The sequence below is a fragment of the Centroberyx affinis genome, unplaced genomic scaffold (genome assembly GCF_046629955.1).
Source record: "Centroberyx affinis isolate AG114_WGS23_722 - 3 ecotype Tasmania unplaced genomic scaffold, CSIRO-AGI_Caff_v1 ptg003351l_1, whole genome shotgun sequence".
In the NCBI taxonomy this organism is placed as follows: Eukaryota; Metazoa; Chordata; class Actinopteri; order Beryciformes; family Berycidae; genus Centroberyx; species Centroberyx affinis.
The window spans coordinates 238,871-250,519 of NW_027281347.1; the positions used below are offsets into that span (position 1 = coordinate 238,871).

General features: G+C 44.5%; 1 protein-coding gene across 1 annotated transcript; it reads right to left on the reverse strand.

The window, feature by feature from the left end:
- Window positions 1-933: 933 nt before the first annotated feature.
- map6d1 (MAP6 domain containing 1) lies at window positions 934-6,302 on the reverse strand. Its single transcript, XM_071538778.1, has 3 exons — window positions 5,758-6,302; window positions 4,806-5,157; window positions 934-1,011 (listed from the first exon to the last, which is right to left on the reverse strand). The coding sequence occupies exons 1-3, from the start codon at window positions 6,300-6,302 to the stop codon at window positions 934-936; spliced, it is 975 nt and encodes a 324-aa protein (XP_071394879.1).
- Window positions 6,303-11,649: the final 5,347 nt, after the last annotated feature.

Here is an 11,649-nt window from a genome sequence, read left to right on the forward strand (position 1 = left end):
CACATTATATAAGAACTTAAGTATTCCATGTTATTATCCCAGTCACACTGATCAAGTTGGTTTCTACTCAAAACAAAAAAAAAAGGTGTATGAAACCTGCCACCGCCTATTTTTACATTACTTGATCTCAGGAATAATGGTTTGTTCCAATCAGTACATCTTTCATACAATCCTGTAAATGGCTAGTCGTAACGTCCAAAATTAGACAAGATTATAAAAAAAAAGTGACTGCTGAGGCTAAGAACCTAATATTCTTTTATTGTAATTTCACTTACATTATATATTTGCTCTTTATTTTCTTAAACAACAGATTTACAAAATAATAGACCGAACAATACTTTCTCAAATAGTAAACTAATTGAATACTGAGGAAATAAATAATTGAATCTTTTTATTTTGCTTTTTCAATTAATAAAAGACTAGCAGATTTCTTAGCAACACCAAAGGGGCAACAAAGTGCTTTGAGCATACACACTTACTGACAAACCTTGACCTCGTCATTATTGGAGCAGACTCAACAGTATGTACAATAAAAGGACAAATCATTCCAAATCAACAGGTGCACACATACGCACTCACATACACATACATACACACACACACACACGGAGCAGCCGGGTTCTCGTGTGTCTATAACACTGCAAAAAAGCTTGTTTTCAAACTATTTTCTTACATGCATATTCATTTCCATAGCAGTAGGAGCAGGAAAGATTGTAAAAGGGCGGCGTCTCTATGTGACATCTGTTTTTCATTCACTCTTGGCTTGCGATACTGCCGGTGCCGCTCCACAGACTTTGCCTTTCCAGATACACTGACAGAACAATACATTCCCTTGCATAGATTCTTGTGGTGTGGAATGGACTGAAATCATTCCCCTGTTGGTTCCTTAAAGTGAGCTGGCCAAAGTGGAATGGTTGGTAAGTGGTGCAGTTGTCAGATGTTAAAGACCCGTGATCCACTTTGAAAGACGGCGGAGGGGTTTGGAGGGAACTTGGTCCTCACCAGCTGTTCCTGAGAGAAGGAAAGAGAGAGAGAGAGACGGAGACAGTTAAGTTGAGATGGCCTTAGGTGTTAATAGCAGTATTTGAGGTGATCAGAAGGAGCGTTGCTACAGGAGAGGGCAGCAGCTGCGGTGCTCACAGTGGACACATGAAATGAGAGGAGACTGGTTGGGCTGTGCAGTCAAAGAGCATCAGGTCTGCTGTCAGAGCGCTGGCAGCCCGACTACATCGCTACTCGCTGCTTAGTGCTGCTCTGTTCTGCTGATGGCAGCTGTTCTCAAAGCCTTACCAGAATCTATCTAGGCTGTGTCAAACAAATGGCCCGTAACGCTGAGATGTTGCCCATATTCTATTCTTTCTAGCAATTACTGGATCGGTCTATGAAAATGGGCCAGGCTATTTCAATTCACTTGCATAGAGCAAAAGTCTATGGAGATTGTAGGCTTGCTGTCCCAGCAGCACGCTGAGTGTGACTGTACAGCGCAGTGGGTGGGAAGGAAGACTGTGTACATGTACACATTTTAAAAGCTGTCGAAGTAAGTGCGCGTGTGTGTGTGTGTATGCGCGCGCATGTGTTCACCTCCACCCGCCTCCCACCCACACCGTCTTTTCCGCTCTGTGTAGCAGCCAGGTCTGCCTCTCTCCTAAATTAGATTTGTGCTGAAGAAGACTGCAACCCACTGCAACATCACACTTTACCAGAAAGGCAAATAATCCATCATCTGCCCCCCCTCCCAATCACCAATCACACATACACTTATCCTGCACCTCTTTCCCCCTCTCTCCTCTTTCTTCTTACCTCGCTCTCTTTTCCTCACCATTTTTTTTTGTGCCTTTTTGTTTCTTTCTCACTCTCCCTTTGCATTGCTCTTACTATGAACCTTCTCCCCTTCCTCCCTGCCAACTTGGCACAGAGGAGTCCTGTAGTCCCAGGCAGCGTGGGAAAAGGGAAAAGGTCCAAGTGAAAGGAACAGGGAGAGAGAGACAAACAAGAGAGAAAGCCTGGCCGGAGGGATGCAGATGGAAGGGAGAAAGACAGAATGCATGAGGGAATGGCGAGCGGAGAGAGAGAGAGAGAGAATAAGAGAAATGGTGCGGAGGAAGGTGAATTTCAGGATGCATTGTCCCTGCAGACTGTCTCACCCTCTCTTTATGCAGTTGAAAGCCATTGTGAGCAGCTTTTCCATCCCTCTACTGTGCATCTGTGTCACTGCCATACACAAAAACAGCACTCCTACTTATTGTATTCAGAAGTTCAAGGAGTGTTGCCTGGGAGCTGTGAGAGCACAATCCAAATGTCAGGGGAATACTGCTGCCTCTAAGCCAAACCACGGATCTGTTATAGGATACCTCAACTAGAACAACAGTTTCCCCGCTGTGGTATTCATTCTCCGTGCTAAATGTGTTGCCCATTCAACGGTTTTTGCCTCGCTCATCCCTGACACACACTGTGGATTATACAGTCCATCCTCACAAATCTGTTTGCCTTGTGTTGCGTTTGCCAAGCCTGATCCCAAACAGCGCCCCCCCCCCCCCGCCCCGCTGAGAGCTCAGCGCCACGGCTTGGTGCACTCATTCACGCCAGCGAGGACAAGCCGGGCCTCGGGTTTAATGGCGGTTCATTCCCTCATTTCACAGCTCGCAATCTCATTTAACACATCCCCACCCTCGGCGGGTTCAAGAAAAACACGCCTTTGCTCAGCACAAAAGTACCGACGTGTTTTAATCGGCCGATTGTCTCTGCGGCGTGTCGTGGAATTAGTTGAGAGATGGCTGTAAGTCCGTCATTTTATCTGTTTGAGGTGGGGGAGCACACAATCTGACAAATTGATTTGAGCAATAATGAGGTTTTAATAGCCGCCCAACTCTCTCATCATGAAGAGCAGATTGATTGTGATTTTGGCAGCTTATTTAGGACATAAACATTACATCTTTTAACAAATGGAAACAGTCAGTCTTGTTGGTTCAGCTATTTTGCACATGACATTGGACGAGCAGCCTGGCTCTCCTGGTGATAACACAGTTTGGCATGGTTATACATGATGTAGAATGGCATCAAACCAAGAATGCCCATGATTTGAGAGCCCTCCATAGACAAATCCCAGCAAAATGCCCCCATCCAATGTAATGCGTACTGGAGTGGGATGTGTAATGCTTGGTCGGACACCTCTGCAGGGGGGTGGTGAGTCAATAATGAGTTGGCGGTGAGTGGGCCGTCGGTGACTGGGGTGGATTATCTAAGATCGACTTGATCCCCTGCCAGGCTGGTTTGTGTCGCACTGGCAGATTGTGCTGTGACTGATGAAATTGCCTGAAAACTGATGGACTACACTTGTATGTATGTGTGTAATCTTGAATGCATGCAAGTTTGTGTGTTTTAAGGGCAAAGTTGAGGGCCAAACAGCTTCTAGTTATTATTTTACTTTAATGTAGAGTGATGGAGATGTACACTCCCATGGCTCAGCGTACTGCCAACCGCCAGCATCCCTTCTCAGCATATTGTGAACTCTCACTCCAACTGGGCCAGTGTTATTAATAGAGTCCGTGACCTACCATTGACACCACTCATATCGACCTCTACCAGCATCACACAGAATACTGAGGGACATAAAGGCCTCATAGACATCAGAATAGAGCAGTCATTATTCAGAAAATTATGCAAATGACCAACAGGTCATCCTGATTTCCATTCAAGCAGTAATTACTTTTTCAGAAACCCTCACTGCAACAAACTGATGTTGCATGAGACAGGGCGAACAGCGCCCAAAAGCTAGCGCATTTCCTAAAGGTCTCTCTCAGCTCAATGTGAGACAGCAGTGGTGACAGTGGGGCGAGCTACCCAGTGTCTGTGTCTGCACTCCTACACATGTCAGAGTGAGAGTAGCCCGGCCTGGTCCAGCCCAGAGCAACCCCAAGTCTCCACTGGCAGATGGCACAGAGTGGTGTGGGCGGGGAAGGCACTAAACCTCTGGAGATTCCCGAAAACTGTTTGACTTACTGTCACACAACAGCTGCCCTGAGTAACACCACCCAGGGGAGAGGAGGGAGGAAAGGGAATATGTCCCCTCACCCACTTCAGCCTACGGTAATCTCAAACAACCTGGCCGAATTGATTAGTTCCCAGCTTCCTAAGCAAATCCTCTTGCCTTGTTTTTGTTTTAGTTTTAGTTTCGGTCTGCCTAGTTTTAATCTAACTGTACATCTGTCTCTCTTGTCTGCCTGTCTCTCTGTCTCATTATTTCTGAGAACACAAATCTGGGACAAAATGTCCAATCATGTGAATATTTACTTTTATGTTCTCGTCAAGCCTGTTCTATTCAGGTCAAAGTAATGAGTGGAGCACCAGCAGAGTGTTACCTAATACAGTACATGGCCTGTTTTAAACAGCTGGGTCACTTTGAGCTGCTTAGGGACAGAATGCTGTATCACTTCTCTGAGGCGCCCCAACAGCAACAGACCACCAGGGAGATGAGTGAAGATGACTTTCAGGAGCATACTGCAATTTAAACCTGTAGCTCTTAAAAAAAATGCTTTTAAACCTCCAGCTCTTTGATTAGTAATGTACATAATGTGGCTACTTCAGATAGGCTTTCTTTGATTTTGGCAAGGCTTTTTAACAGGCTGTGAAAGCAGCTAGTGAGTGTTGGTAATACTGATTTTGAGGCAGTAGCTGCAGTCTCTCCCTTTCCTCTCAGTGCAGGTATGTGTGACTCACTACATGAGAGAAAAATGGATGGAACGTTTTGGCCTTGCAGTAAAATACACTTCTTCAAAAGCAGGAGTTCTTGTGCCACCTGCGCTCACCTCTCCCTTGGTTGTTACACTGAGGTCGGTCCTCTCAGGCAGGCTGCTCTGCTGGAGGCTGGGGGGGCTGGGGGAGCCGCCGGCCTGGAGGGGGGTGGGGATGGGCTGGGGGACAGCAGCGGGCTGTATGTTGGTGGTAGCGGAGGGGATGTGGTCCCCCTGGTGCAGCCCTACGGACCTGTGGACCTCCCCACTGTAGGCAGCCTGGTAGCTGGTCTCAGGTGGGAGGTGGGCGGCCTCGGTCCCGGGGCTGGCGTACGGAGCTGGAGGGGTTTTCCTGGTGCTTTTGGCTGGTCTCACCCCCGTCCATGGCCGGTACTCCTGCCTGGAGGAAGAGAGAGGCATCGGTAGGCTGAAAGAGGGAGAGGGGGCGCTGCAGAGTGCAGACCTCTTGGGGTTGATTGTGTGGATCACATTCAATACATGCAAAAGTTTATATCAAATTGTTGTGTGCTGCTTTGGGGCAACTTTGGACATATTGCCAGGCAAATGTTAAAATGTTGAAATGAGGATGAGGGTGTTATGTGGACTTTTTGACAAAGAATGATTTAATTACCAGAGGTTATCAGCAAACCCTTGTCATAATTCATCAGCACTCTGTTCTGTTTCTTTTTGTGCAAAGAGTCAACATCTAACCTAAAATATGTCTAAAATGCAAGCTCAACAACTTTATACTTAAACTACTGACACACCTTCTATCTGGCTAGCACTCCAATATGAGAATATGAAATATGTGAGAGAATTATTGATGGCCTCCATTTCCATATGAGCTAGCTGGGTTAACCCTTGGAATGAATGAATTATTAATAAACGCTTCTAATTAACCATCAGCACGGGCGACCACACATAACCCCCTCAGTGCCCCTGCACTGGATGTGCATAGCTCTGCTTGTCCTCAGATGGAGTGGACAGCGACAGGTGCTGAAACAAGTGACGGGGTGATGGATCTTACCTGTACGAGCTGATTTTGCCCGCTCCCGCTCCCTGCTGGTCCCCCCACTTCTGCCCCCTGCCCCGCTCCTCTCTCTCCCCCCTCTCCCCCTGTGCTTGGCTGGCATTGTGGTAACTGTTCACCGGGCTGTCCGAAACACTGTCAGCCCTGCTTCCTCCGGTACTAATCCAAGGGAAATTCTCCTTCCTGGGAATGGGCCAGGGTTTGAAATCCTGCTTGTACTGGGTAACGCTGGGGAAAGGCACGCCGGGCGGGTGGTAGTCCTCCCGGGGCTTGTAGCTGGGCTCCCGCCGCCCCCTGAAAGATCCCCGGGTCCCTGCGCCGTCGCCGGGCGCCTGGGGGGAGCCGGCGCGGTGGTCCGGGGTTGAGTAGTTATTCCTCGGAGGACGGTCCGCGGTGGAGACCTGCTTGGTGACTGATCGCACCTCTTGCTCGGCGATGTCCGAGTAGTTCTGGATGGTCAGCGGGACAGAAAGGTCCGATTTGTCGAACTGGTTCCAGAACCGAGCCAGGCAGCACACTCTGCTGATACACGGCCAAGCCATAGCCTAACCTATAACTGTTTGACTTGGAAAAGAAAGAAATAGACGCAAAGAAATGAAACAAAAAGAACAGAAAAGAAAAGGACGAAAACGACAAAGATCAAAGGTTACATTCAGAGAGCGCGTTGCCCTGTGCGTGCGTTCCTGGGAAACCGGGAGCGAGAATATACAGAGTCCAAGTGTCCATGTCAGCAGTAGCGGAGTGCCAGCGTAGATGAACCGGAGCCGCTGTCTGTCGGGGACCGTCATTGAATATTCCTCTCACGTGGTCTGCGATAGTGCCTCCACTATGCAGAGAAATCCACGGCAAATTATTCTCTGCATCTCCATCCGGATCGAGGGTGTCCACATCAGCCCCAAAGACTATTTTTTTCCTTTACATTCCTCCTGCATTAAAGTAAAAAAGCTGGACCCAGAGATGTTTTATGGCCAGGACTCCACTTATGCTAGGCTGAATCACTGAAATACATGCAGTCCTAGTTTGTTGCCAATATAGGCTGAGGTTACATAATTTAAACTGCAGCGTCAAACGTAGTAGAATGGGTTGGTTGGCAGCTGATTGGAAACACTTACCTAATCAAACCAAGCATACACTGAGCTCAGGGGCAGGGTGTGTGGAGAATGATGTTTAATTGAAAGATGCACAGGCTCTTCATTCGTGTTTTTTTTTTTTACAGGATCAGAATTTCTGATGTTGCCTCTTAATCCCTATGTTGCCTCAAGCTGTTTCATTTCAATGGAGCTCATGAAGTTTATCCCCCAGACCAAGCAACAGCAAAGGCAAAGCTTCACTGTGTACTGACAGTGACTTGTTATCTGAAGAAGTGGAAAGTTATTTATTTAATTACTTGCTTTCAAAATTAAGCTCATTAGTTAATTTATTAGTCAAATGCCATTACACTGTTTTAACACTACAGCCTATTTGAGATATCAGTATGGCTACAACATGGGCAGGGACAAAGTAGGAAGACCATTACAAGGAACAGGGAGTTAAAATCAGAAATGGAACTTTGGATACCAACTCAGTAAAAGAAAGTAAAAAATAGAGAGTGGACTCCAAACCTTGACACTGTGAGCAAATGGAAGGCTATGTGCCTTAGCCCACCGAGCCACCAAGCCAGCCCCAACACCATGCCTATCTTTCAGAAACAGCTGGAGTCTACCCCTCAATAGTGGAATTAGCAATTCCATGGATGAAGAGACTAGAAGTGCTGTGGTTTCTCCGGTGATAGCCACTTCTTTGTCCATTATGGATGATTGGCAGTAAAAGAGAAGAACCATGAATGATAACAGCAGGAAAGCTCTTACTGGCCAAATTGATGTACAGAAACAGAGTTAATCACAGTTCAGTGAGTGTGAAATGGAAGGATAGTTCCTGAGTGAAGTTAGCAGGATGGCACTTGATGCACTAAAGAAATCCTTCTCACCGTGTGGGAGAAAGTGAAACTCTTCACTGAGAAGGAGGAAAGCCCTTGCTTCTCATAAGGAGGCAGTAGAACAGCAGGTCCACTGTCAGTTTGACATAGAAAAAGCAGCTCTCCTCAGTGAAAGTGAACAGGCACTTGCAGCCTATAAATCGTCTTAACTACAAGTTCAACTATGAGTTCAAGTTCTCTCTACTCTTGTTCACACTAGCAGCCACCACACCGCTGTGCTATGACCGGGGCCAATGCTTTGTTAGGGCAATCAGCAACTCTAGTATGTGATTGACAATGCCGGCCAAACAGCCAGCTGCAGACAACTTTTCCGCACCAACAAATAAGGAAATCGGATGATCATGGTTAACATTGAATTTCTTTTTCCATGAAGAATACCTCAGTTGGAAATGAACAGGAGCAGCCTTAAGGCTCAGAGGAGACTGCACAACGAGGGAATTCTCAATCATGAAGGCATTGTGCTGGTCCTTTGCCAAATTACTTAAAGCAGAATTTTGGTCATTTTCAACCATATTTTGACCATATGTACCATATTTTCCCATCATTTTCCATCATACTGATCGATTCTGACCAAAATCTCGTCAATCTCTTCACTGTAGAGCTACTTTCATCTTAGTATCTCAAACTATTTCATCAGTGTGTGGCTCTCCAATACAGCCCTATAAGGCCAATGGACACAAATCACAGACATATGAGACATATTTAAATTGGCAATTTTCAGTTTATCCATAACCTAACAACTTTCACTGTACATTTTACACTACTTTACACAGTGGTTCATGTTGACAGGCAGCTGCAGCCAGCCGGCACAGAACTCAAAACTAGCATCAAAACTGTTTTTGTTTCAAAAAGTAAAGCAATAACCATTGCAATGACAAACACAAAGTATCAGAGTATATTTTCCCCCACTAGGACCAAGAAGTAGCATCAAAACTGTTCAAGAAAGCCATGACTTTAGATAAGTTTCATTTGCATCTTTTTACCTACATGTCTCATTACAGAGTGAGCAATCAATGTGTTGAAAAATATATAGTATCCATTGGCCCTTTAGGAATCTATTGGACAGCCGTGCACTCCAGCAAGCAAAATGTAAGTAACTCTATAATGAAGCAATTGACAAGATTTTGGTCAGAATTTATCTGTATCATGGGAAAAGATGTGAAAGTAAGACCAAGGTTGAAAATGTCTGAAATGCTTTAAGAGAGAAAAATGGAGAAAGCAGCAGCACTGACCTTGCTGCAGGACGGGCAACAAAGAGAGCAAAGGCTGCCTCATGCCATCGTGCCAGTCATTTTGAAGGAACGGAAAGACAGCGATGCTGCAGTCACAGAACTGAGAAACAGGCCGCAGTTATTGACTCCCTGCATACAAAGACTGATCAGAGGGACTCACCTTCTCACAACGTCCTATATTGTGGTTGGCTGTCAAAAGTTTTGCATCCAAGACATCCATGAATTAATGTCTAGCCTGTAGATTTCTGCTGCTGAGCTTGTGATAAAACCTAATGGTAATCATATTGAAACCATCCATAATGAATTTTCTTTGCATTTCAGATATACAAACAGTGCAGTAACATGGGTTAAACCACGGTTATCGGTGTGACTAGGTGCTACTTTTCATAGAACAGAAGACTGCATTAGTACAGTGGTACAGAAAATAACAGAATGGTATTCTGATGATAGGGGGAGGATAAGATATTCTAAGATGTATTGAGCATTTGCCAGTAAGTGAAAAACTTTGAAAATAGCAGTGTGACACTACCATCTGCAGGGGGGAATATGACATTACAATATGGGTGTGTGCATTTGTGCACTTGTGCTTGCATTTCGTTTGCATTTGCATGATCTCCCATAAACCACAAATGCCCTTGACGGTTTATTTGTCTTTTGTACAGTTGAGAACATAGCCCCCTCCTTCTCCCTCCTCCTTTACAGCCCTAATCCATAATTGCAGCATGTCCTGTGTAGCGTGTAGAGTTGAAAATATCGAATTTAGAATTTAGTAAAGGTATAGAAATATGAATATTTTGATCAAGATATCAAATTACATTCGTAGGGGCACCACCTTTGTAAATGAAGGAAATTAGACCTTTACTTATACTAATCAGTCATCAATCTAAAGATCATGAAATCTTTTCAGTTCAGGGATTACTTTTCTCTGCAAGTAAGGAAACACATGACAACTTCTCTGCAATAAATGGGAATATTTATTTAACTATTCAAGTATAACCATATTCAATGATATAAGCAATATAAGGCACGTATATTGATCACCAGAATGAAACGCTGAAACTATAGACTAAAATAGGCATGAAATGCAATGAAACAAAATAAGGATGAAAGGGAAATGATAATGAGATGTGGGAATAAGAATTGGCAGCAGTAAATGGAGGTAGCCTATGTATGGATCACTTAACCAGAGAAACGAGGCGGAGAACGCTACTGGTTTTTCACAGCTGTAGACAACAGGCCTCTCTGGATGTGGAACACTGTGGCGATGTTGCACCAGTGTTGGCAGCTGGTCGGAGTTGAAGTTTCTAACTCTTCTAACTGTTGTAAAAGACTAAATGATCTCGTTCCTAAATAGCTTTGAAAGCAATCTTCGCTTGGCCGGGCATTGATAACTTCTTAACTATTAGAAGCGAGGTTCAGACTTCTTGCAAGCGATTCTTAAGTTCATCTGGAGAAGACGTCTCTAACTCCAGGTTCAAACTCTAGGTTTCACTAAAGTAGAATTGCAGCTAAACTTGTTGATCTTGGTTTCAGCAGGTTTCTTGGCGAGGGCGGAATGTTGAACTGACGAAAAAGCCAGATAAGAAAGTTTTATAGCTCTTTTAATTTTCAGGCGTGGTTTGCCATGCAAATCACGCTTCGCGCTCTTTTCCTGTTACGCCTTGTTTACTAATTAATTTCTTTGTTTGAGAAGATTTCACCCCGAACAGGGAGAGGGGGGGAAATGAATGTAAGAGGAATTCTTCCTCTAGTCTATTTTATTTTGGGATCCATTACTGTGGTAATGGATCCATTACAAGTGCCAACTGTGGAAAAAACAAATCTAGTGGAAATGCTGAAAAGGTGTCAGAGCATGAAAGAAAATCTCCAACTGACTTTTTGTATAAAACAATACCATAATGAAAAATTGTATTAGTTGTATGAAAATATGTATACAAGCACAAAGAAAGCCAAAGTATAGTATAAAGTATGTAGTAGATGGTGCACTGACTTCAATAAAATAGATTTTTTCAAAATAATACTTGCAGCTGAAGTCCATCAAAGTGCATTTTGCCATTATGTGAAAATGAAAATTAAGAGTAATATATCTTAAAATATAGGAAGAGTACTGAAGAGAGAAATAATAGCACACATGTCCCAAAGAACCTGTACAATTCAAAGATTTGAGTCATTTTTGGAAAGCTCAAATAGCGAGAAAACAATTAGACAGAAATTGGGCTGATGAAGAATAAGTATGGGAGGAAGTGTGTTGTCTCACAAGTGCACTATTTATATGATGACTAGGCATAATAATATCATTCCCTGGATCATGTGAATTCTACTTGGGTTGCTCAAAATTCATGTTGCGCTGCAGGAGGGGGAGGGGAGGAGAGCTCACCGGGACCGTCCCAGCTGAGAGGGCTGTCCTGCACAGAGGAGCAGAAGGACCTGTTCACCTGTTCAGAGGATTCAGTAGAGGAAAGAGAAGAAGAGATGGAGATGCATTACAGTGGAACTGAACTGAGCCCAGGTCTAGAGGAAAGACTTTGTCTGTGCAGTGCTGAATCTTGTTTAGGTATGGAGGATTCAGTACAAAAGATTGTCTATAAATATAGAGTAAAGGAACACTTCAAAATAGTCCAAGTGCCTGCTGTTACCCATGGTGTTGACTTACATGCATGTTGTGGCACTTGCGTAAAATGC